This window comes from Oncorhynchus mykiss, chromosome 13 (genome assembly GCF_057628025.1).
Source record: "Oncorhynchus mykiss isolate SJ-2025 chromosome 13, ASM5762802v1, whole genome shotgun sequence".
Classification (NCBI taxonomy): Eukaryota; Metazoa; Chordata; class Actinopteri; order Salmoniformes; family Salmonidae; genus Oncorhynchus; species Oncorhynchus mykiss.
The window spans coordinates 13,784,120-13,810,143 of NC_143034.1; the positions used below are offsets into that span (position 1 = coordinate 13,784,120).

Genomic DNA, 26,024 nt, shown 5'->3' on the forward strand with positions numbered 1-26,024 from the left:
ACGTTGTAGACCTCTGTTGACAGTGCCCCATTTAAAGGCAGTGTTCCTCAGCGTGTTCACGGTAAATGTTGCATGTCGGCTCAGTCAGAGGTACGTTGTAGACCTCTGTTGACAGTGCCCCATTTAAAGGCAGTGTTCCTCAACGTGTTCACGGTAAGTGTTGCATGTCGGCTCAGTCAGAGGTACGTTGTAGACCTCTGTTGACAGTGCCCCATTTAAAGGCAGTGTTCCTCAGCGTGTTCACGGTAAATGTTGCATGTCGGCTCAGTCAGATATTACCTTTAAATGTTCAGGGTGCTACAACACACCTCAGATTGAATCTCAGCCACGGTATTCCTACAAGACTGTTTCTGCAGCCAACAACAAGTTGCCAAACTAGTGGTAATGTTAATTAGTGGGATAGGTTGGTCAAATCTGGAACAGACTGTTACCCTGTCTAGTGAGGAGGTCACTGTCTCTGATGTCACAATGAAGGACCAGTGTGTCTAGTGACCGTCTCTGATGTCACAATGAAGGACCAGTGTGTCTAGTGACCGTCTCTGATGTCACAATGAAGGACCAGTGTGTCTAGTGAGGAGGTCACCGTCTCTGATGTCACAATGAAGGACCAGTGTGTCTAGTGACCGTCTCTGATGTCACAATGAAGGACCAGTGTGTCTAGTGACCGTCTCTGATGTCACAATGAAGGACCAGTGTGTCTAGTGAGGAGGTCACCGTCTCTGATGTCACAATGAAGGACCAGTGTGTCTAGTGAAGAGGTCACCGTCTCTGATGTCACAATGAAGGTGATGAGGAACAATGAGGAACCATGATAACTAAAAGAGATGAAAAGGTAAGCAGTGAAACCTCTCCTTTGCTTACACACACACACACACACACACACACACACACACACACAAGAGATCAAGGTGCAGACAGACAGGGTGTGTGAGGTTGCAGGAACAGATAAGGAACTTAATGGCATTGGGATCACAAACGGGCTCATAGCAAACTATCATTAAGGCAAAGGATGAGTGTGTTGTTGAGGGTGTGTGTGTGTGTTGTTGAGGGTGTGTGTGTGTGTTGGGTGTGTGTGAGTCACTCTGTGTGTGTGGTATTGAACAGTCCCCGGGGGTCAGTCCTGGCTAGCTTGACGGGCGGCTCCAGTGACTCCTCCCCCTCTCCCAGACCAGCGGCGTTAGACGGCACGGTCATCTCTACCCCCTCTTCATCACTCTCCTCCTCATCCTCTTCCTCATCTGAGACACACACACACACAGATATATTAACCGTTTACAGGTTTATTGCGGCCACATTATTAGAGATGTGGAAGATGTGAAGGGTTGTAGGGTGAGACATTACCTTTATCAGGGTCCTGACAGTTCAGACTCCTGCCCACACTGGCAAACTGAGAGAGAGAGACGATCAGCAGTGCATCGTGTGTGTCGGTATGTGTGTTTATGTGTGTGTGTGTGTGTGTGTACCTCTCCCATGACAGCGATGGGTGTCTCTCCTTTAGCCTGGGCCACTCTGTGTTCTACCAGGTAGTACATGTACTCATCATACAACAGTCTGATCAGGTGGAAGGATCCGAAGCTGGCAGCACTACGCAGAGTCAGGTCTCTAATCACCATGGAACTGGGAGGGTAGAGAGAGACAGGTCTCTAATCACCATGGAACTGGGGGGTAGAGAGAGTCAGGTCTCTAATCACCATGGAACTGGGGGGGGGGGGGTAGAGAGAGACAGGTCTCTAATCACCATGGAACTGGGGGGGTAGAGAGAGTCAGGTCTCTAATCACCATGGAACTGGGGGGGTAGAGAGAGACAGGTCTCTAATCACCATGGAACTGGGGGGGTAGAGAGAGATAGGTCTCTAATCACCATGGAACTGGGGGGGTAGAGAAAGACAGGTCTCTAATCACCATGGAACTGGGGGGGGGGGACAGGTCTCTAATCACCATGGAACTGGGGGGGGGGTAGAGAGAGTCAGGTCTCTAATCACCATGGGACTGGGGGGGTAGAGAGAGACAGGTCTCTAATCACCATGGAACTGGGGGGGTAGAGAGAGATAGGTCTCTAATCACCATGGAACTGGGGGGGTAGAGAAAGACAGGTCTCTAATCACCATGGAACTGGGGGGGTAGAGAGAGTCAGGTCTCTAATCACCATGGTTTGGGGGGGTAGAGAGAGACAGGTCTCTAATCACCATGGAACTGGGGGGGTAGAGAGAGTCAGGTCTCTAATCACCATGGAACTGGGGGGGTAGAGAGAGACAGGTCTCTAATCACCATGGAACTGGGGGGGTAGAGAGAGTCAGGTCTCTAATCACCATGGAACTGGGGGGGTAGAGAGAGACAGGTCTCTAATCACCATGGAACTGGGGGGGTAGAGAAAGACAGGTCTCTAATCACCATGGAACTGGGGGGGTAGAGAGAGACAGGTCTCTAATCACCATGGAACTGGGGGGGTAGAGAGAGACAGGTCTCTAATCACCATGGAACTGGGGGGGGGGGGGAGACAGGTCTCTAATCACCATGGAACTGGGGGGGTAGAGAGAGTCAGGTCTCTAATCACCATGGAACTGGGAGGGGAGACAGGTCTCTAATCACCATGGAACTGGGAGGGTAGAGAGAGACAGGTCTCTAATCACCATGGAACTGGGGGGGTAGAGAGAGTCAGGTTTCTAATCACCATGGAACTGGGGGGGTAGAGAGAGTCCGGTCTCTTATCACCATGGAACTGGGGGGCGTAGAGAGAGACAAGTCTCTAATCACCATGGAACTGGGGGGGTAGAGAGAGTCAGGTCTCTAATCACCATGGAACTGGGGGGGTAGAGAGAGCCAGGTCTCTAATCACCATGGAACTGGGGGGGTAGAGAGAGACAGGTCTCTAATCACCATGGAACTGGGGGGGTAGAGAGAGACAGGTCTCTAATCACCATGGAACTGGGGGGGGTAGAGAGAGTCAGGGAGGGGGGAGGGGGGGGGTAGAGAGAGTCAGGGAGGGGGGAGGGGGGGTAGAGAGAGTCAGGTCTCTAATCACCATGGAACTGGGGGGGGGTAGAGAGAGTCAGGGAGGGGGGAGGGGGGGGTAGAGAGAGTCAGGGAGGGGGGAGGGGGGGGGGGTAGAGAGAGTCAGGTCTGTAATCACCATGGAACTGGGGGGGGTAGAGAGAGTCAGGTCTCTAATCACCATGGAACTGGGGGGGTAGAGAGAGTCAGGGAGGGGGGAGGGGGGGTAGAGAGAGTCAGGGAGGGGGGAGGGGGGGTAGAGAGAGTCAGGTCTCTAATCACCATGGAACTGGGGGGGTAGAGAGAGTCAGGGAGCGGGGGGGGTAGAGAGAGTCAGGTCTCTAATCACCATGGAACTGGGGGGGGGTAGAGAGAGTCAGGGAGGGGGGAGGGGGGGGTAGAGAGAGTCAGGTCTCTAATCACCATGGAACTGGGGGGGTAGAGAGAGTCAGGGAGCGGGGGGGATAGAGAGAGTCAGGTCTCTAATCACCATGGAACTGGGGGGGGGGTAGAGAGAGTCAGGGAGGGGGGAGGGGGGGGGTAGAGAGAGTCAGGTCTCTAATCACCATGGAACTGGGGGGGGGGGGGTAGAGAGAGTCAGGGAGGGGGGAGGGGGGGTAGAGAGAGTCAGGTCTCTAATCACCATGGAACTGGGGGGGTAGAGAGAGTCAGGGAGGGGGGAGGGGGGGGTAGAGAGAGTCAGGTCTCTAATCACCATGGAACTGGGGGGGTAGAGAGAGTCAGGGAGGGGGGAGGGGGGGGGTAGAGAGAGTCAGGTATCTAATCACCATGGAACTGGGGGGGTAGAGAGAGTCAGGGAGGGGGGAGGGGGGGGGGTAGAGAGAGTCAGGTATCTAATCACCATGGAACTGGGGGGGTAGAGAGAGTCAGGGAGGGGGGAGGGACAAGAAGAGGAGGGGAAACATTCAAATCAAAGAGCCTTTGATGTTCACTTTCTCTGACTTCAAAACATCCTCTTCTCTCACCTGTAGAAGCTCCACCGCAGCAGGAAGAGCTTGGCAGCCTGAGGGAAGGCTGCTGGGCTGTGTGGGTAGGGCTTTAGGACCTGGGAGACCACGCCGTCCAGCCAGGCAGCCCACTGCTCCAGAGAGTTATGTTGTTGTAACGTCTGCTTGAAGTCCTGCTCCAACCTCTGGATCACACCATCCTCACAACCACACACCCACGACGCCTGTTCCTACAGGGGGGAGAGAGAGACAGGAGTATAGGATCACACCATCCTCACAACCACACACCCACGACGCCTGTTCCTACAGGGGGAGAGAGAGACAGGAGTATAGGATCACACCATCCTCACAACCACACACCCACGACGCCTGTTCCTACAGGGGGGAGAGAGAGACAGGAGTATAGGATCACACCATCCTCACAACCACACACCCACGACGCCTGTTCCTACAGGGGGGAGAGAGAGACAGGAGTATAGGATCACACCATCCTCACAACCACACACCCACGACGCCTGTTCCTACAGGGGGGAGAGAGAGACAGGAGTATAGGATCACACCATCCTCACAACCACGACGCCTGTTCCTACAGGGGGGAGAGAGAGACAGGAGTATAGGATCACACCATCCTCACAACCACGACGCCTGTTCCTACAGGAGGGAGAGAGAGACAGGAGTATAGGATCACACCATCCTCACAACCACACACCCACGACGCCTGTTCCTACAGGGGGAGAGAGAGACAGGAGTATAGGGTGGAGAGAGAGGTAGTGGTTAGAAGGTATCCAGACAGAGAGAGAGAGGTAGTGGTTAGAATGTATCCAGACAGAGAGAGAGAGGTAGTGGTTAGAAGGTATCCAGACAGAGAGAGGTAGTGGTTAGAAGGTATCCAGACAGACGTACCTGCACGTTAGTGAAGTCAACTCTGTTGAGGTCACTCAGCATCTGATTGATCTGGGCGGTGTTCTGGAGGACGGCCCTGGCTGCCTGGGCCAGGTGGTTTAGACTGGTGTAGCGACGCAGCGTCTGGGCAAACGCCCCCGCACACATCACCTGGAGGGGAAGAGAGGGAGACGGAGGGGAGGAGAGGGAGACGGGAGAGAGGAGGAGAGGAGGGGGAGACGGGGGAGAGGGAATGTAGTTTTGTGGAAGAGTATTTGTATTGTGTGTGTGTGTGTGTGTGTGTGTGTGTGTGTGTGTGTGTGTGTGTGTGTGTGTGTGTGTGTGTGTGTGTGTGAGAGATCACACCTTCATGCGGACCATCTCCTCTGGTATGTTCATCATGGCGCTTGTCAGCCAGCTCTCTAGACTCTTGGCAAAGTTACGGATAGCTTGAGTTAAGGCACCTGACAGAGAGACAGAGAGATGGGGAGGGAGATGATTAGAGATGAGAGAGAAAAGTAGCTAGTCATATGTTTTAGATGTCATGTTGTGTAGCTCTAACGGCATGTTGTGTAGCTCTAATGGCATGTTGTGTAGCTCTAATGGCATGTTGTGTAGCTCTAATGGCATGTTGTGTAGCTCTAATGGCATGTTATGTAGCTGTCATGTTATGTAGCTGTAATGTCATGTTGTGTAGCTCTAACGGCATGTTGTGTAGCTCTAATGGCATGTTGTGTAGCTCTAATGGCATGTTGTGTAGCTCTAATGGCATGTTGTGTAGCTCTAATGGCATGTTGTGTAGCTCTAATGGCATGTTGTGTAGCTCTAATGGCATGTTGTGTAGCTCTAACGGCATGTTGGGCAGCTCTGTCATGTTATGTAGCTCTAATGTCAAGTTATGTGGCTCTAATGTCATGTTGTGCAGCTCTAACGGCATGTTGTGTAGCTCTAACGGCATGTTGTGTAGCTCTAACGGCATGTTGGGCAGCTCTGTCATGTTATGTAGCTCTAATGTCAAGTTATGTGGCTCTAATGTCATGTTGTGCAGCTCTGTCATGTTTTGTAGCTATAATGTCAAGTTATGTGGCTCTAATGGCATGTTGTGTAGCTCTAATGGCATGTTGTGTAGCTCTAATGGCATGTTGTGTAGCTCTGATGGCATGTTGTGTAGCTCTGATGGCATGTTGTGTAGTTCTGATGGCATATTGTGTAGCTCTAATGGCATGTTATGTAGCTCTAATGTCAAGTTATGTAGCTCTAATGTCATGTTGTGCAGCTCTGTCATGTTATGTAGCCATAATGCCAAGTTATGTGTCCCTAATGGCATGTATGTAGCTCTAATGTCATGTTGTGTAGATCTAATGGCATGTAGACCTAATGTCATGTTGTGTAGCTCTAATGTCATGTTGTGTAGCTCTAACGTCATGTTGTGTAGCTCTAATGTCATGTTGTGTAGCTCTAATGTCATGTTGTGTAGACCTAACGTCATGTTGTGTAGACCTAACGTCATGTTGTGTAGATCTAATGTCATGTGTCATAACTCACTGGGGATGGGTCGTAATACGTCAGGGATGAGGATCTCCACCAGGGTCTGGTACAGTGTGTTGTCACAGTCTCTGGTCCAGTGAACAACTGGCTGGTACTTACACAGCACCACCAGGTACCACTTAGGTAGACGCTCCTCTGACTCACCATGACTGGAGGCAGGCACACACACACACACACACACACACACACACACACACACACACACACACACACACGTTGTTAGATTGTGTGTGTTGTAATGTGTGACATGTAGAACGTGTGTGTGTTTCACTCACACGCCGAGTGTGTCTGCGTCGATGCTCTCGCTGAACCTCCAAAAGGTTTTCCACAGCGTCTCCACCAGAGTGAACTGCAGGTTCACCATCACATCCAGAATGGCCTGCACAGACATGACATAGCTCTACGTAAGAATGATAAAACACTACATTTGTCTGACATAGAAAGTCATAACATGACATTTGACCCACATAACTGGACATAGACCTACATTGACAAAGCACTACACTAGACAGAGATAGCAATACATTAGACAGACAAAGCACTACATTAGGCTGACAAAGCACTACATTAGACAGAGATAGCAATACATTAGACTGACAAAGTACTACATTAGACAGAGATAACAATACATAAGACAGACAAAGCACTACATAAGACAGACAAAGCACTACATTAGACAGAGATAGCAATACATAAGACAGACAAAGCACTACATTAGACAGAGATAGCACTACATTAGACAGAGATAGCACTACATTAGGCTGAGATAAACACCACACAAGATTGTCATACATTTTCATTACACTACAATAGACTAACACACCGTTTCCCAACCCTGGTCCTGGAACTAAATCACCTGATTCTACATCTCAACTCATCATCGTTATCGCTAGTGGAATCAAGACAGACATAGCCCTACATAATAGGCACAACACTTCATAAGACTGCCACAAGACTGCCACAAGCCAGCAGTGCGTAGTGGACTGTTTACCTCACAGTGTTCCCTGTAGAGCTGTTGGAAGGCAGCGATGTGTTCTGGAACGATCCCATCAGGAAGAGGTCTGTCCTGCAGATCCAACTCTGGGAACTCAGGCAGCGCCCGCGACGCGTCTGGACAACAACAACGGTTACATTGCTGTGTTGTCGATGATTTACAATGTGTTGATCTGTGTGCTTCACATTGCTTTAGTATGTTTACTAGCATTGTTTATGCCATTATTTACATACGGAGACATTCTTGTTACTACGTGTGTGTGTGTGGGTTGCACATTTCGGTAAATTCTTCTGCCGACTAACCGACCCTCGTTAACCGGTCGACAAACGGTTGAACAGTAAAATGACCAACAGGAGATACTACACATACAAAGACCTGTTAATGGAAACACGCAACACTAGCAGGCCTGTCATCGTCCAGTCAAAAGGCTCTCGCCTCTAATTGGACAACTCCTGTAATGAAGCAGATCAGAAAACACCTTTCTAAACAGAGCACCTGATCCCAGCCGTTCCATATGTGTTAGGAACTAGGAGGAGAAATCTAATAGCAACTAGGATGATAATACGACTAGGATGGGATGATAATACGACTAGGATGGGATGATAATACGACTAGGATGGGATGATAATACGACTAGGATGGGATGAAAATACGACTAGGATGGGATGAAAATACGACTAGGATGGATGATAACACGACTAGGATGGGATGATAATACGACTAGGATGGGATGATAATACGACTATGATGGGATGAAAATACGACTAGGATGGATGATAACACGACTAGGATGGGATGATAATACGACTAGGATGGGATGATAATACGACTAGGACGGGATGATAATACGACTAGGATGGGATGATAATACGACTAGGATGATAATACGACTATGATGGGATGAAAATACGACTAGGATGGATGATAACACGACTAGGGTGGGATGATAATACGACTAGGATGGGATGATAATACGACTAGGATGGGATGAAAATACGACTAGGATGGATGATAACACGACTAGGATGGGATGATAATACGACTAGGATGGGATGATAATACGACTATGATGGGATGAAAATACGACTAGGATGGATGATAACACGACTAGGATGGGATGATAATACGACTAGGATGGGATGATAATACGACTAGGATGGGATGATAATACGACTAGGATGATAATACGACTATGATGGGATGAAAACACGACTAGGATGGGATGATAACACGACTAGGACGGGATGATAATACGACTAGGATGGTGGCTTTGACTTCTGGGCAACAGAAGAAAGTTGGTGTGAAAATCAATAGAACAGGAGAGACATGCTGGTTAACGGCATCAGGGAGTCTTTATAAAATAATTGCCTCCACGTTCCTATAGATTGATTTTGACAAGGCTACTTTGAAGTAAGGCAAGACATGCCTCTGTTTGAAGTAAAGTCAAAGGTTTCAAACAATTCTGGTGCAAAGTGGTGTGTGACTTGCTGACAGCCTGCCTGCGTTGACTAAAACCCAGCACGTTACCCCCCAGCACGTTACCCCCCAGCACGTTACCCCCCAGCACGTCACCCCCCAGCACGTCACCCCCCAGCACGTCACCCCCCAGCACGTTACCCCCCAGCACGTCACCCCCCAGCACGTCACCCCCCAGCACGTCACCCCCCAGCACGTCACCCCCCAGCGCGTCACCCCCCAGCGCGTCACCCCCCAGCGCGTTACCCCCCAGTAACGTCTCACCCCAGCACGTCACCCCCAGCACGTCACCCCCCAGCACGTCACCCCCCAGCGCGTCACCCCCCAGCGCGTCACCCCCCAGCGCGTCTCACCCCAGCGCGTTACACCCCAGCGCGTTACACCCCAGCGCGTTACACCCCAGCGCGTTACCCCCCAGTAACGTCTCACCCCAGCACGTCACCCCCAGCACGTCACCCCCCAGCGCGTCACCCCCCAGCGCGTCACCCCCCAGCGCGTCACCCCCCAGCGCGTCTCACCCCAGCGCGTCACACCCCAGCGCGTTACACCCCAGCGCGTTACACCCCAGCGCGTTACACCCCAGCGCGTTACACCCCAGCGCGTTACACCCCAGCGCGTTACCCCCCAGCGCGTTACCCCCCAGCGCGTTACCCCCCAGCGCGTTACCCCCCAGCACGTTACACCCCAGCACGTTACACCCCAGCACGTTACACCCCAGCACGTTACCCCCCAGCACGTTACCCCCCAGCACGTCTCACCACAGCACGTTACCCCCCAGCACGTTACCCCCCAGCACGTCTCACCCCAGCACGTCTCACCCCAGCACGTTACACCCCAGCACGTCACACCCCAGTACGTTACCCCCCAGCACGTCACACCCCAGCACGTTACCCCCCAGCACGTTACACTCCAGTACCATCTTTTAGACAGCTCTCGAGCTGTCTGACAGATGATAGGCTATTCCGCTCCTCTGTGTGTGTGTGTGTGTGTGTTTGTGTGTGTGAACCTAGTCCCTGTCCACTCACCCAGGAACTGCTGGTATTGTTGCACTTGAGCTGAGATGTCACTGAGCCCCGCCCCCTGCTGCTGCCCCGCCCCCAGAGACATCCCATTGGACATGCCCTCCACCTTCAGAACCGGCTTTACCCTATTGGACAGAACAGCTGTCAAAAGAGAGAGAGAGACAGGAAGAGAGAGCGAGAGACAGCAAGAGAGAGAGAGAGAGAGGAAGAGAGAGAGAGAGAGACAGGAAGAGAGAGAGAGAGAGAGAGAGAGAGAGAGAGAGAGAGAGACAGGAAGAGACAGAGAGACAGGAAGAGACAGAGAGACAAGAAGAGAGAGAGAGAGACAGGAAGAGACAGAGACAGGAAGAGACAGAGAGACAGGAAGAGACAGAGAGACAGGAAGAGACAGAGAGACAGGAAGAGACAGAGAGACAGGAAGAGAGAGAGACAGGAAGAGAGAGAGAGAGACAGGAAGAGACAGAGAGACAGGGAGACAGGAAGAGACAGAGAGACAGGAAGAGACAGAGAGACAGGAAGAGACAGAGAGACAGGAAGAGACAGAGAGACAAGAAGAGACAGAGAGACAAGAAGAGAGAGACAGGAAGAGACAGAGAGACAGGAAGAGACAGAGAGACAAGGAGAGAGAGAGAGACAGGAAGAGAGAGAGAGACAGGAAGAGAGAGACACCCCCCTACCTGTTTTTCTGAGAGAAGGGCTGCTGTCTCAAGGCGAGGTGCTGGTGGTCGTCTATCAGACGGAGCAGAGAGGAGGTGGCCTTGATACGAAGACCATAGTAGTGGTACTTGGAGTTCCCTCTGAGACACACAGGCATCTGATTATTACATGACATTACAGGAGCTGCCTCTGCCACTAGGGAACAGGTGTGTTATATACAGCTGAAGTCAGACGTTTACATACACTTAGGTTGGAGTCATTAAAACACTTTTTTTCAACAACTCCACAAATGTCTAAAAATGTTATTTCCCCTTTATTTAACCAGGGAGGCCAGTTGAGAACAAGTTCTCATTTACAACTGTGACCTGGCCAAGATAAAGCAATGCAGTGTGACACAAACAACACAGTTACACATGGAGTAAACAAACATACAGTCAATAATACAGTAGAACAAAAAGACAGTCTATATACAGTGTGTGCAAATGGCGTGAGGAAGTAAGGCAATAAATAGGCCACAGTAGCGAAGAAATTATAATTATCAGATTAACACTGGAGTGATGGATGAGTAGATGATGGTGTGTAAGTAGAGATACTGGTGTGCAAAATAGCAGAAAAGTAAATAAAAACAATATGGGGATGAGGTAGGTAGATTGAGGTTGACTGTTAACAAACTATAGTTTTGGCAAGTCGGTTAGGACATCTACTTTGTGCATGACACAAGTCATTTTTCCAGCAATTGTTTACAGACAGAATATTTCACTTATAATTCACTGTATTACAATTCCAGTGGGTCAGAAGTTTACATACACTAAGTTGACTGTGCCGTTAAACAGCTTGGAAATGATGTCATGGCTTTAGAAGCCTCTGATAGGCTAATTGACATAATTTGAGTCATTTGGAGGTGTACCTGTGGATGTATTTCATGGCCTACCTTCAAACTCAGTGCCTCTTTGCTTGACATCATGGGAAATCAAAGACCATCAAGACCTCAGAAAAAAAATTGTAGACCTCCACAAGTCTGGTTGATCCTTGGGAGCAATTTCCAAATGCCTGAAGGTACCACGTTCATCTGTACAAACAATAGTACGCAGGTATAAACACCATGGGACCACGCAGCCGTCATACCGCTCAGGAAGGAGACGCGTTCTGTCTCCTAGAGATGAACGTACTTTGGTGCAAAAAGTGCAAATCAATCCCAGAACAACAGCAAAGGACCTTGTGAAGATGCTGGAGGAAACAGGTACAAAAGTATCTATATCCACAGTAAAACAAGTCCTATATCGACATAACCTGAAAGGCCGCTCAGCAAGGAAGAAGCCACTGCTCCAAAACCACCATAAAAAAAGCCAGACTACAGTTTGCAACTGCACATGGGGACAAAGATTGTACTTTTTGGAGAAATGTCCTCTGGTCTGATGAAACAAAAATAGAACTGTTTGGCCATAACGACCATCGTTATGTTTGGAGTTAAAAGGGGGAGGCTTGCAAGCCGAAGAACACCATCCCAACCGTGAAGCATGGAGGTGGCAGCATCATGTTGTGGGGGTGCTTTGCTGCAGGAGGGACTGGTGCACTTCACAAAATAGATGACATCATGAGGTTGGAAAATGATGTGGATATATTGAAGCAACATCTCAAGAAATCAGTCAGGCAGGAAGTTAAAACTTGGTCGTAAATGGGTCTTCCAAATGGACAATGACCCCAAGCATACTTCCAAAGTTGTGGCAAAATGGCTAAAGGACAACAAAGTCAAGGTATTGGAGTGGTCATCACAAAGCCCTGACCTCAATCCTACAGAACATTTGTGGGCAGAACTGAAAAAGCGTGTGCGAGCAAGGAGGTCTACAAACCTGACTCAGTTACACCAGCTCTGTCAGCAGGAATGGACCGAAACATTTGACCCAAGTTAAACAATTTAAAGGCAATGCTACCAAGTACTAATGCTACCAAGTACTAATGCTACCACGTACTAATGCTACCACGTACTAATGCTACCACGTACTAATGCTACCAAGTACTAATGCTACCAAGTACTAATGCTACCAAGTACTAATGCTACCAAGTACTAATGCTACCAAGTAAACTTCTGACCCACTGGGAATATGATGAAAGAAATCAAATCTGAAATAAATCATTCTCTCTACTATTATTCTGACAATTCACATTCTTAAAATAAAGTGGTGACCCTAACTGACCTAAAACAGGTAATTTTTACTCTGATTAAATGTCAGGAATTGTGAAAAACTGAGTTTAAATGTATTTTGCTAAGGTATATGTAAACTTCTGACTTCAACTGTAGGCACGTGTGTTATATAGATGTGTGTATAGTGTACATACCGTGTGTTATATAGATGTGTGTATATATACAGTGTACATACCGTGTGTTATGTAGATGTGTGTATAGTGTACATACCGTGTGTTATATAGATGTGTGTATAGTGTACATACCGTGTGTTATATAGATGTGTGTATAGTGTACATACCGTGTGTTATATAGTGTATAGTGTACATACCGTGTGTTATATAGATGTGTGTACAGTGTACATACCGTGTGTTATATAGATGTGTGTATAGTGTACATACCGTGTGTTATATAGATGTGTGTATAGTGTACATACCGTGTGTTATATAGATGTGTGTATATATACAGTGTACATACCGTGTGTTATATAGATGTGTGTATAGTGTACATACCGTGTGTTATATAGATGTGTGTATAGTGTACATACCGTGTGTTATATAGAGGTGTGTATAGTGTACATACCATGTGTTATATAGTGTATAGTGTACATACCGTGTGTTATATAGTGTATAGTGTACATACCGTGTGCCCAGGCGTCTGGTCCTCAGCCCCATGAAGACAGATCTGATGAGTTTGCCGAAGGAGGCAGCGTTGACAGGTTCTAGCTTGTGATCCTGACAGTGTAAGAGGTAGTGGCAGTAGAGGGTACAGCGAGGCAGACTGACCCCCTCTGCACCCTCGTAGTTATCCAGCAGCCACTGTACCTGGAGGGGGAGGGAGAGCTGAAGACTAGAGGGATTTGTCCAAATCAACATGCACAAACAGTAGTGGTGTTACTATTCACACACACACACACACACACACACCCCCTACTCACTGCGGCGGGGGCTGCTCTGGTGTTGTGACTGGAGTAGTCCCCACCGCCCAATACGTATCCGCCCTGGATGACGTAACCACTCCCACCTCCTCCCGTTGCCGCGGTGACGGAGACCGACTGTGAAGTCACGGAGTTAGTGACCTGTGACCCCGAGGTGGGCGTGGACTCGTAGTAGGAAGAGGAGGAAGAGGGAGGGGTCTGGGAGTAGAGGGGGGAGTCGGAGTACGGGTAGCTGCCAGAACGACTGGAGGGAGAGACAGAGAGGGACAGAGACAGAGAGACAGACAGAGAGACCGAGGGAGAGACAGAGGGAGAGACAGAGGGAGAGACAGAGAGGGAGAAAGACAGAGGGAGAGACAGAGAGGGAGAGACAGAGAGACAGAGAGAGAGATAGACAGAGAGAGAGACAGACAGACAGAGGGAGAGAGAGAGAGACAGACAGAGACAGACAGAGCGAGAGAGAGAGACAGACAGAGGGAGAGACAGACAGACAGAGGGAGAGAGAGAGAGAGACAGACAGACAGACAGAGGGAGAGACAGACAGACAGTGGGAGAGAGAGAGAGAGAGGGAGAGACAGAGAAGGAGAGACAGAGAAGGAGAGACAGAGGGAGAGACAGAGGGAGAGACAGAGGGAGAGACAGAGAAGGAGAGAGACAGACAGAGGGAGAGAGGGAGAGACAGAGAAGGAGAGACAGAAGGAGAGACAGAAGGAGAGACAGAGAAGGAGAGACAGAGAAGGAGAGACAGACAGAGGGAGAGAGGGAGAGACAGAAGGAGAGACAGGAGAGAGACAGACAAGGAGAGACAGAGAAGGAGAGACAGAGAAGGAGAGAGACAGAGACAGAGAGGGAGAGACAGAGAAGGAGAGAGACAAACAGAGGGAGAGACAGAGAAGGAGAGACAGAGAAGGAGAGACAGGAGAGAGAGAGAAGGAGAGACAGAAGGAGAGACAGAAGGAGAGACAGAAGGAGAGAGAGGAGAGACAGAGAAGGAGAGAGAGAGAGAGGGAGAGACAGAAGGAGAGACAGAAGGAGAGAGAGAAGGAGAGACAGAAGGAGACAGAAGGAGAGACAGAAGGAGAGAGACAGACAAGGAGAGACAGAGAAGGAGAGACAGAGAAGGAGAGACAGAGAAGGAGAGACAGACAGAGGGAGAGAGGGAGAGACAGAGAAGGAGAGACAGGAGAGAGACAGAAGGAGAGAGAGAGAAGGAGAGACAGAGAAGGAGAGAGACAGAGACAGAGAGGGAGAGACAGAGAAGGAGAGACAGAGGAGAGAGAAAGAAGGAGAGACAGAAGGAGAGACAGAAGGAGAGAGAGGAGAGACAGAGAAGGAGAGAGAGAGAGAGGGAGAGACAGAAGGAGAGACAGAAGGAGAGAGAGAAGGAGAGACAGAGAAGGAGACAGAAGGAGAGAGAGAAGGAGAGACAGAGAAGGAGAGACAGAAGGAGAGACAGAGAAGGAGAGAGGCGGACAGAGGGAGAGAGAGAGAGAGACAGAGAGGGAGAGACAGAGAAGGAGAGACAGAAGGAGAGAGAGAAGGAGAGACAGAAGGAGAGAGACAGACAGAGAGACAGGGAGATGGGAAGGAGAGAGACAGAGGGAGAGAGAGAGACAGAGGGAGATGGGAAGGAGAGAGACAGAGGGAGAGAAGAAGAGACAGAGGGAGATGGGAAGGAGAGAGACAGAGGGAGAGAAGAAGAGACAGAAGGAGAGATGGGAAGGAGAGCAAAAATAATACAAATATGTAAAACGATATATAGAACATGTCTCCATGGTATGAAGTGTGTGTGTGTGTGTGTGTGTGTGTGTGTGTGTGTGTACGTACGTACTACTCACATGGTAGAGGTGGTGTAAGAAGAGTCCTCTCCCTCCACATACTGACTGGAGTAAACCTGCTGCTGCACCTACAGAGAAACCAGTAACTAATTTAATAGTCTCAGGGGAATTCATATGAACATCTCTCTTCTCTATCACGCTCTCCCTCCCTCCTTCTCTTTCAGAAACCTTCACCCTATCACTCCTCTCCACCCCAACTACCTCCCTCCCTCCCTCCCTCCCTCCCTCCTTCTCTTTCAGAAACCTTCACCCTATCACTCCTCTCCACCCCAACTACCTCCCTCCCTCCCTCCCTCCTTCTCTTTCAGAAACCTTCACCCTATCACTCCTCTCCACCCCAACTATCTCCCTCCCTCACTCTCTCCCCTTCCTCCCCTCCTCCCTCCCTTCCCTCTCCTCCCTCCTTCTCTTTCAGAAACCTTCGCCCTATCACTCCTCTCCACCCCAACTATCTCCCTCCATCACTCTCTCCCCTTCCTCCCCTCCTGTATCCCCTCCTCCCTCCCTTCCCTCTCCTCCTGTATCCCCTCCTCCCTCCCTTCCCTCTCCTCCCTCCTTCTCTTACAGAAACCTTCGCCCTATCACTCCTCTCCACCCCAACTATCTCCCTCCCTCACTCTCTCCCCTTCCTCCCCTCCTGTATCCCCTCCTCCCTCCCTCCCTTCCCTCTCCTCCCTTCCTCCCCTCTTGTATCCCCTCCTCCCTCCCTTCTCCTTCCTCCCCTCCTGTATCCCCTCCTCCCTCCCATTCTCCTTCCCTCCCCTTCCTCCCCTCCTGTATCCCCTCCTCCCTCCCTTCCCTCTCCTCTCTCCCTCTCCTACTCTGAGTGTTGCAGCTAACGTGTAGAGCATCATGAGGTGGAACAAGACAGAGGGAAGGAGAGAGGGAAGAGAGAAGGGAAGGAGAGAGGGAAGGAGAGGGAAGAGAGGAGGGAAGGAGAGAAGGAAGAGAGAAGGGAAGGAGAGAGGGAAGGAGAGGGAAGAGAGAAGGGAAGGAGAGAGGGAAGGAGAGGGAAGAGAGGAGGGAAGGAGAGAAGGAAGAGAGGAGGGAAGGGCTGCTTTTGGAGATGGGAATGAGGGATATCCCTCTCGCTGTCTGTCTTCCACTGGTGCCTCTTCTCTCTCTCGCTCTATCATATCTCTGTTTCTATCCATCTCTCTGTTTCTCTCTCTCTCCATCTCTCTGTTTCTCTCTCTCTCTCTCTCCATCTCTCTGTTTCTCTCTCTCTCTCTCTCCATCTCTCTGTTTCTCTCTCTCTCTCTCTCCATCTCTCTGTTTCTCTCTCTCTCTCTCTCTCCATCTCTCTGTTTCTCTCTCTCTCTCTCTCCATCTCTCTGTTTCTCTCTCTCTCTCTCCATCTCTCTGTTTCTCTCTCTCCATCTCTCTGTTTCTTTCTCTCCATCTCTCCATTTCTCTCTCTCTCTCCATCTCTCTGTTTCTCTCTCTCTCCATCTCTCCGTTTCTCTCTCTCTCTCCATCTCTCTGTTTCTCTCTCTCTCTCTCTCCATCTCTCTGTTTCTCTCTCCATCTCTCTGTTTCTCTCTCCATCTCTCTGTTTCTCTCTTTCTCTCTCTCCATCTCTGTTTCTCTCTCTCTCCATCTCTCTGTTTCGCTCTCTCTCCATCTCTCTGTTTCTCTCTCTCCATCTCTCTCTCTCTCCATCTCTCTCTCCATCTGTTTCTCTCTCTCTCCATCTCTGTTTCTCTCTCTCTCTCTCCATCTCTGTTTCTCTCTCTCTCTCTCCATCTCTGTTTCTCTCTCTCTCCATCTCTCTGTTTCTCTCTCTCTCTCCATCTCTCTGTTTCTCTCTCTCTCTCTCCATCTCTCTGTTTCTCTCTCTCTCTCCATCTCTCTGTTTCTCTCTCTCCATCTCTCTGTTTCTCTCTTTCTCCATCTCTCTGTTTCTCTCTCTCTCCATCTCTCTGTTTCTCTCTCTCTCCATCTCTCTGTTTCTCTCTCTCTCCATCTCTCTCTCTCTCCATCTCTCTGTTTCTCTCTCTCTCTCTCTCTCCATCTCTGTTTCTCTCTCTCTCCATCTCTCTGTTTCTCTCTCTCTCCATCTCTCTGTTTCTCTCTCTCTCTCTCCATCTCTCTGTTTCTCTCTCTCTCCATCTCTCTGTTTCTCTCTCTCTCTCTCCATCTCTCTGTTTCTCTCTCTCTCCATCTCTCTGTTTCTCTCTCTCTCCATCTCTGTTTCTCTCTCTCTCTCCCCATCTCTCTGTTTCTCTCTCTCTCTTCATCTCTCTGTTTCTCTCTCTCTCCATCTCTCCGTTTCTCTCTCTCTCTCTCCATCTCTCTGTTTCTCTCTCTCTCTCTCTCGGTATCTCTCTCTCTCTTACATCCCCCTCTCTCTCTGACTTGCATGCAGGCTCTGTAGGTGGGGCAACGTTACATCTATTACTGATTTTTACTGATACTGTCTCGGGGGGGGGGGGGTCAGGTGTGTGTAAGTGAGTGTGTGTGTAATACCCCCTGTGTGATGTGTATAGACTATAGGTTGTTGACATTGTGCTGTCTTCCACTCTTGGGTGTTGGTGACAATGTCTGAACCACTCGCACTCTGTGCGTCTGGTGTGCGTCTGGTGTGCGTCAGGTGTGCGTCTGGTGGGCGTCAGGTGTGCGTCAGGTGTGCGTCAGGTGTGCGTCAGGTGTGCGTCTGGTGTGCGTCTGGTGTGCGTCTGGTGTGCGTCTGGTGTGCGTCTGGTGTGCGTCTGGTGTGCGTCTGGTGTGCGTCTGGTGTGTGTACGTGCAGGTGTATGTGTAGCGTACCTGTTGGGTGGTCTGCTGTACTACCTGGGTGGAGACCCCTGTCTGAACCACTACTACTGGAGGACTGGAGTCTGATACACTGTCACTAGAATGGAGAGAGCCATCTATGGAGAGAGAGAAGGAGAGAGGAAGAGATGGATAGAGGGAGGGAGGAGAGAGGAAGAGATGGAGAGAGGGAGGGAGGAGAGAGGAAGAGATGGAGAGAGGGAGGGAGGAGAGATGGAGAGAGGGAGGGAGGAGAGAGGAAGAGAGGGAGGGAGGAGAGATGGAGAGAGGGAGGGAGGAGAGAGAAAGAGATGGAGAGGGAGGGAGGAGAGAGGAAGAGATGGAGAGAGGAAGAGATGGATAGAGGGAGGGAGGAGAGAGGAAGAGATGGAGCGAGGGAGGGAGGAGAGATGGAGAGAGGGAGGGAGGAGAGAGGGAGGGAGGAGAGAGAGACAGACAGATGGAGAAAGAAAAGAGAGAAACAGACAGACACAGAGAGAGAGAGAGACGAGAGAGAGACGAGATGAGCGAGAGAGAGAGAGACAAGATGAGCGAGAGAGAGAGGATCGGTGGAACACAGTAAATTAAAATAGAGAGAGAAAGAGAGTAGCAGGAAGAGAGGACGGAGGAAGAGAGAGAAAGAGAGTAGCGGGAAGAGAGGACGGAGGGAGAGAAAGAGAGTAGCAGGAAGAGAGGACGGAGGAAGAGAGAGAAAGAGAGTAGCGGGAAGAGAGGACGGAGGAAGAGAGAGAAAGAGAGTAGCAGGAAGAGAGGACGGAGGAAGAGAGAGAAAGAGAGTAGCGGGAAGAGAGGATGGAGGAAGAGAGAGAAAGATAGAGTAGCAGGAAGAGAGGACGGAGGAAGAGAGAGAAAGAGAGTAGCAGGAGGAAGAGAGGACAGAGGAAGAGAGAGAAAGAGAGTAGCAGGAGGAAGAGAGGACAGAGGAAGAGAGAGAAAGAGAGTAGCAGGAGGAAGAGAGGACAGAGGAAGAGAGAGAAAGAAAGTAGCGGGAGGAAGAGAGAGAAAGAGAGTAGCAGGAGGAGAGGACAGAGGGAGAGAAAGAGAGTAGCAGGAAGAGAGGACGGAGGAAGAGAGAGAAAGAGAGTAGCAGGAAGAGAGGACAGAGGAAGAGAGAGAAAGAGAGTAGCAGGAAGAGAGGACAGAGGGAGAGAAAGAGAGTAGCAGGAGGAAGAGAGGACAGAGGAAGAGAGAGAAAGAGAGTAGCAGGAAGAGAGGACAGAGGAAGAGAGAGAAAGAGAGTAGCAGGAAGAGAGGACAGAGGGAGAGAAAGAGAGTAGCAGGAGGAAGAGAGGACAGAGGAAGAGAGAGAAAGAGAGTAGCAGGAAGAGAGGACAGAGGAAGAGAGAGAAAGAGAGTAGCGGGAGGAAGAGAGGACAGAGGAAGAGAGAGAAAGAGAGTAGCAGGAGGAAGAGAGGACAGAGGAAGATAGAGAAAGAGAGTAGCAGGAAGAGAGGACAGAGGAAGAGAGAGAAAGAGAGTAGCAGGAAGAGAGGACAGAGGAAGAGAGAGAAAGAGAGTAGCAGGAGGAAGAGAGGACAGAGGAAGAGAGAGAAAGAGAGTAGCAGGAGGAAGAGAGGACAGAGGAAGAGAGAGAAAGAGAGTAGCGGGAGGAAGAGAGGACGGAGGAAGAGAGAGAAAGAGAGTAGCAGGAGGAAGAGAGGACAGAGGAAGAGAGAGAAAGAGAGTAGCAGGAGGAAGAGAGGACAGAGGAAGAGAGAGAAAGAGAGTAGCAGGAGGAAGAGAGGACAGAGGAAGAGAGAGAAAGAGAGTAGCGGGAGGAAGAGAGGACAGAAGAAGAGAGAGAAAGAGAGTAGCAGGAGGAAGAGAGGACAGAGGAAGAGAGAGAAAGAGAGTAGCGGGAGGAAGTGAGGACGGAGGAAGAGAGAGAAAGAGAGTAGCGGGAGGAAGAGAGGACGGAGGAAGAGAGAGAAAGAGAGTAGCGGGAGGAAGAGAGGACGGATGGGAGGAAGATAAACAACATGAGATTATGTTTACAACTTCATCAAATATCAAATCATTAACAACATCCACATAATAAACCAGTACTCACGATACTCTGTCTCCACACTATAACAGCAGTTACTGTAGAACATACTCTGTCTCCACACTATAACAGCAGTTACTGTAGAACATACTCTGTCTCCACACTATAACAGCAGTTACTGTAGAACATACTCTGTCTCCACACTATAACAGCAGTTACTGTAGAACATACTCTGTCTCCACACTATAACAGCAGTTACTGTAGAACATACTCTGTCTCCACACTATAACAGCAGTTACTGTAGAACATAGCTCTTAGGACAGACGAGAGAGAGATGGAGAGGACAGAGGGATGGCCATCTCTCCAGCCTTATATATGAGGCAGGCAGAGGGAGGCCTTGGACAGCTAATCTCCCTAGATGGAGGGAACAATCCCCCCATCATATAAACACAGGTATCAGGTGAGGAGAGAGAGGGAGGGGTGGAGGGGAGAGAGGGAGGGGTGGAGGGGAGAGAGGGAGGGAGGGGTGGAGGGAAGGGTGGAGGGAAGAGAGGGAGGGGTGGAGGGAAGAGAGGGAGGGGTGGAGGGAAGAGAGGGAGGGGTGGAGGGAAGAGAAGGAGGGTGGAGGGAAGAGAAGGAGGGTGGAGGGAAGAGAGGGAGGGTGGAGGGAAGAGAAGGAGGGTGGAGGGAAGAGAAGGAGGGAAGAGAAGGAGGGTGGAGGGAAGAGAGGGAGGGGGAAGAGAGGGAGGGTGGAGGGAAGAGAGGGAGGGTGGAGGGGAGAGAGGGAGGGGTGGAGGGGAGAGAGGGAGGGGTGGAGGGAAGAGAGGGAGGGGTGGAGGGAAGAGAGGGAGGGGAGAGAGGGAGGGTGGAGGGGAGAGAGGGAGGGTGAAGGGAAGAGAGGGAGGGTGGAGGGAAGAGAGGGAGGGTGGAGGGGAGAGAGGGAGGGGTGGAGGGAAGGTGGAGGGAAGAGAGGGAGGGTGGAGGGAAGAGAGGGAGGGGCGGAGAGAGAGAGGGAGGGTGGTGGGAAGGTGGAGGGAAGAGAGGGAGGGGCGGAGAGAGAGAGGAAGGGTGGAGGGAAGGTGGAGGGGAGAGAGGGAGGGTGGAGGGGAGAGAGGGAGGGTGGAGGGGAGAGAGGGAGGGTGGAGGGGAGAGAGGGAGGGTGGAGGGAAGAGAGGGAGGGGCGGAGAGAGAGAGGGAAGGTGGAGGGGAGAGAGGGAGGGTGGAGGGAAGGTGGAGGGAAGAGAGGGAGGGGTGGAGGGGAGAGAGGGAGGGGTGGAGGGAGAGAGGGAGGGTGGACAGAGAGAGGGAGGGGCGGAGAGAGAGAGGGAGGGAGGGTGGAGGGAAGGTGGAGGGAAGAGAGGGAGGGTGGACAGAGAGAGGGAGGGGTGGAGGGGAGAGAGGGAGGGTGGAGGGAAGGTGGAGGGAAGAGAGGGAGGGTGGAGGGGAGAGAGGGAGGGTGGAGGGAAGGTGGAGGGAAGAGAGGGAGGGTGGACAGAGATAGATGTTGACTATTGTGATTTATTACTGTTCATATAGTATGATGATCCATTCAATGTTATTGTCTATTATCTACTTCACCTGCTTTAGCAATGCTAACATATGTTTCCATGACAATAAAGCCCCTTGAATTAAACTGAGACAGACAGAGTCTGACAGAGACAGACAGACAGGCAGAGAGAGTCAGACAGAGACAGAGACAGAGAGACAGACAGAGTCTGACAGAGACAGACAGACAGACAGAGAGAGTCAGACAGAGACAGAGACAGAGAGACAGACAGATCTGTCTCTAGCTCCAGTGTGTGTGTCTGTGGTGTGAGTGGAGCAGGCCAGGCCTCACTAGTGTTACCTGATACTAACACCCTGCCAGGCTGGCAGGTTAGCTGCTGCTGCTAATCTACTAATAGACACCATGCAAATAAACTACACACAACACACAGTATGGCTGGTCAACTAGTCTGGCAGCTTTACAGTGGGCCTACAATGGAAATACATTGTTCAAATGTTATAGAGCTGTCCTCAATGATTTTAAATGCAGTGTATATCCACATGTGGTGGAATTGTGTTTTTAAATTATTATTATTATTATTTTTTTTTGTGAATTTGACCGCTTTTTCTCCCCAATTTTGTTGTATCCAATTGTTTAGTAGCTACTATCTTGTCTCATCGCTACAACTCCCGTACGGGCTCAGGAGAGACGAAGGTTGAAAGTCATGCGTCCTCCGATACACAACCCAACCAAGCCGCACTGCTTCTTAACACAGCGCGCCTCCAACCCGGAAGCCAGCCGCACCAATGTGTCGGAGGAAACACCGTGCACCTGGTAACCTTGGTTAGCGCGCACTGCGCCCGGCCCGCCAATGGAGTCGCTGGTGCGCGATGAGACAAGGATTTCCCTACCGGCCAAACAGACGCTAGGTCAACTGTGCGTCGCCCCACGGACCTCCCGGTCGTGGCCGGTTACGACAGAGCCTGGGCCGAACCCTCCCTAACCCGGACGACGCTAGGCCCCACGGACCTCCCGGTCGCGGCCGGTTACGACAGAGCCTGGGCTGAACCCAGAGTCTCTGGTGGCACAGCTAGCGCTGGATTATTATTATTTTTTAATCGTATACAAACGTCCTGTGTATATCTGCCCCAAAGACTGTTGGGTAGCGAACAGGCTTACTGATGGTAGGTAGTAGAATTATCTCTCGTGGACAGAACTTAATCGAGCATCTATGTAATTAAGCAAGATTGTTGTTCTGAGTTTCCAAGATTAGTAGCAGAAAGGTGTTGGCCACATGCCAGTATGTCCCTCCTACAGCCCAGCTAACGGTAGTCCTGCGTGCCAGTATGTCCCTCCTACAGCCCAGCTAACGGTAGTCCTGCAGCTAACGGTAGTCCTGCGTGCCAGTATGTCCCTCCTACAGCCCAGCTAACGGTAGTCCTGCGTGCCAGTATGTCCCTCCTACAGCCCAGCTAACGGTAGTCCTGCAGCTAACGGTAGTCCTGTGGTGGTGTGGCTGTGGTGGAATAGACCTGTTTCATCATGTCAGCTACTCTCACCTGAGAGAGTGAGAATGCCTCACCTGTAACGGTCACTACGATGTACTGCGGTGTGGAACTCTGTCCGTTACTCTGCTGAACGGCAGAACTCTGGATCTCCGCGGTAACAAATGGAGTCTGAGAAGGAGCGGCAAGAACCACTGTCTTCTGGGCCTTGGTGGGCATGGCTTGAGCAGGAAGTTTGTCCTGTCCGGCTGTGGAGACGATGGACACTGACTGGTTGAACTGGGTTGGCGTGGAGCGGGAGGGCGTGGCTGATTGTGTTGCTATGGTGACAGCGTTGGGCTGGGGGGCCGGCTGGAGCTCTTCTGTGTAGCCTGGGGTCGCCATGACTACCGCCACGGCTGGACCAAGACCACCACTCTGGGGGAAGGACAAGGGAAGGAGTTGGTTATGACACACACACACACACACACACACACACACGCACACACACACACACACACACACGCACACACACACACAATGTGTAGAATTGTGCCAACACACTTTCAAACCTTTTTCAACACACTTCAGGCCACCTCTTGTGAAAGCACACGGACAAAGGTGGACAGAAACCAGGGTGGAAGTGAGTATTTTGTCTGAGGCTGAGGCACACTAAGGTTCTTCCTGTTGGATGCAAAAACCTCCCCAAGTGCAAGTTTTTTTTGTCCATAGCACTAAACAGCAGATTCAAATGATCAAAGCTTGATGATGAGTTGGGTACTTGAATCAGTTGTGTCGTTCTAGGACCCAGGACTGAGTTTGGGAACCCCTGATCTAAAGCACTGAGGTGTGAGCTCTGACAAACTATTATCATAGTTATATCATAGTTATATCCCATGAAAATATTACATATAGACCCTTTAACTATGCCATACATTTGATAATGAGAAGTTTCCACTAGTATAATATACCACGTGAGGATTCCTGAACACACACGTACACACACACGTTCTGATAGCGACAGCACACAGGAAACGCACCTTGCTCCTTCTCTACAAGCATATCATATAATATTTTCTCCAGTTGCCATTGGTGTATGCGTCTAAATATTGCTTCTCCATTGGCTTCAGGTAATGTCAATCCCACCCATAGGCTCAACCCACCTTCCCCTCCCTGCGTGACAGCCACCGCGAGGACGGCAGAGCATGAGATCTGGCACACATTGCACAGTACGGGCATGACGATCACTTTTACTAGAGAAAACTTTTTCACAACTATAAAATAACAGTCAACGTCATGACACATTCGTTTCTATGCTTCAGTTTACACACACTGGCACATATGTCTGTTTTGCAATTAGATTTGAAAAAAAGTTCGAAAATCTAAAGTGATTTTCTAATCAAAAGTATCTGTGAACATGTGACAAGTATGCCTCGTTCACTAAGTTTAACAATTATTTTTCATGTTAAAAGCTTTGCGAACAAAACATTTCGAACAACTAAAAGTACAAGATTCTCATATTACAACACCCGCCATTTTGTATTCCTATAACAGATTTGACATCGTCATAACAACCGTCTGCGTTTGGAAAGCGGTGAGCAACTAGCTGGGACCAGTGCTATTCCATCTCTGCCACGCTAGTGCATTTTAACGCTAGATTAAAGCAATACAACGTTAAACAACTGAACAAAATTATTCAGACATAAACATCAGACGACGGTTTAATAAAAGGTGTTGCTTATTCACCTCAAATTCCCACTGGAATATTCCTGGCTTTGGTGTTAAAGTTTGTTTCTTAATGATTCTGGTTGTTGTTGTTGATTCTCGTTGCTTGGTTCTTGTCGCCACGACTACCGTGACTATGGCGCCTCGTCCTCACCCGGGCAACTGTTGCTACCCACCCGTCTTTATCCCGCCCTCTTCTTAACTTTGATTGGACAATTTTGGGGCGATGTCACTCATTTGTCGTCATGTCATTGGAGCATGTTTATGTCAATCATTTTTCTATCAACCGATTGGCTGTCAATCTCTGTCTATCAATCACTTTCACTACCCACTAAAAGTAATAGGAAAACACCCTGGTTCTCCCATTTCCTCGGGGTAATGGCTAGAATGGATCCAGCTTTTGTCAAATTAACGTCAGATTTGACTTTTCGTAGCAGGTTATGAGAATTTACACAGCAGGTTCGGATAATTAACGTAGCAGGTTAGGATAATCAGGTTAAGGTTAGGAAAGGGATTAGGGTTAGCTAGAATGCAACAACAAAAAAACTACTTTGAACGTTAATTTGACAAAAGATGGTTCCTTTCTAGCCATGATCCTGGATCTCATAGTGGTTGGATCGCTGTCAGTCAAATTATTCCAATCAAATGATTATTGCTCTACATTTACAATTTAGCAATTTATCATATGCATTAAGGGATCTGCGGAGGTACTGCAGGGTTAGGGTTAGGAAAGATCTCAGAAAGATCTCAAAATATATTTAAAAAATATATAAAAATAATAAATACAATGCACTGTAATTTATGCTTTAAAAATGAAAAGTTTTTTCTGCCTCGTGGTAAAATGTGTAGAATAGCAGAACATTATCCCATGCCAACAGGAGACCTTTTAAATGTGTTTTCCCTAGGGCCCAAGACTTGATTGGTCCAGCCATGTAGCCTACTGCAGGAAGCAAACATCAGAGTACAACTCCTTGATTGGCCCAGCCATGTAGCCTACTGCAGGAAGCAAACATCAGAGTACAACTCCTTGATTGGCCCAGCCATGAAGCCTACTGCAGGAAGCAAACATCAGAGT

General features: G+C 49.7%; 1 protein-coding gene across 2 annotated transcripts; it reads right to left on the reverse strand.

Annotated features, from left to right (window-relative positions):
* Positions 1–25,149, reverse strand: rfx1b (regulatory factor X, 1b (influences HLA class II expression)). Of its 2 annotated transcripts, XM_090195244.1 has the most exons (17): positions 24,971–25,149; positions 23,323–23,662; positions 18,265–18,368; positions 15,496–15,563; positions 13,658–13,901; positions 13,363–13,544; positions 10,559–10,678; positions 9,885–10,006; positions 7,381–7,499; positions 6,665–6,768; positions 6,387–6,538; positions 5,208–5,305; positions 4,863–5,012; positions 3,978–4,189; positions 1,464–1,617; positions 1,342–1,387; positions 1–1,238 (listed from the first exon to the last, which is right to left on the reverse strand). In XM_090195244.1, exons 2-17 carry the CDS (start codon positions 23,627–23,629, stop codon positions 1,078–1,080), a joined length of 2,343 nt encoding a protein of 780 aa, XP_090051370.1. In that variant the 5' UTR covers positions 23,630–23,662; positions 24,971–25,149; the 3' UTR covers positions 1–1,077. The 2 variants fall into 2 exon arrangements, with proteins under 2 accessions (XP_090051370.1, XP_090051371.1); XM_090195245.1 differs by lacking the exons at positions 1–1,238; positions 1,342–1,387; positions 1,464–1,617; positions 3,978–4,189 and adding an exon at positions 4,564–4,683.
* Between the last annotated feature and the right edge of the window lie 875 nt (positions 25,150–26,024).

Bases quoted from the DNA above. Each gene is read 5' to 3' on its own strand.
- rfx1b (XM_090195244.1), bottom strand. From the start codon at position 23,629: ATGGCGACCCCAGGCTACACAGAAGAGCTCCAGCCGGCCCCCCAGCCC. The intron at 13,902-15,495 runs GTGAGTAGTACG...CTCTCCCTCCAG, and splicing joins TCTTACACCACCTCTACCAT to TCGTTCTGGCAGCTACCCGT. The intron at 7,500-9,884 runs GTGAGTGGACAG...GTTGTTGTCCAG, and splicing joins ACAATACCAGCAGTTCCTGG to ACGCGTCGCGGGCGCTGCCT.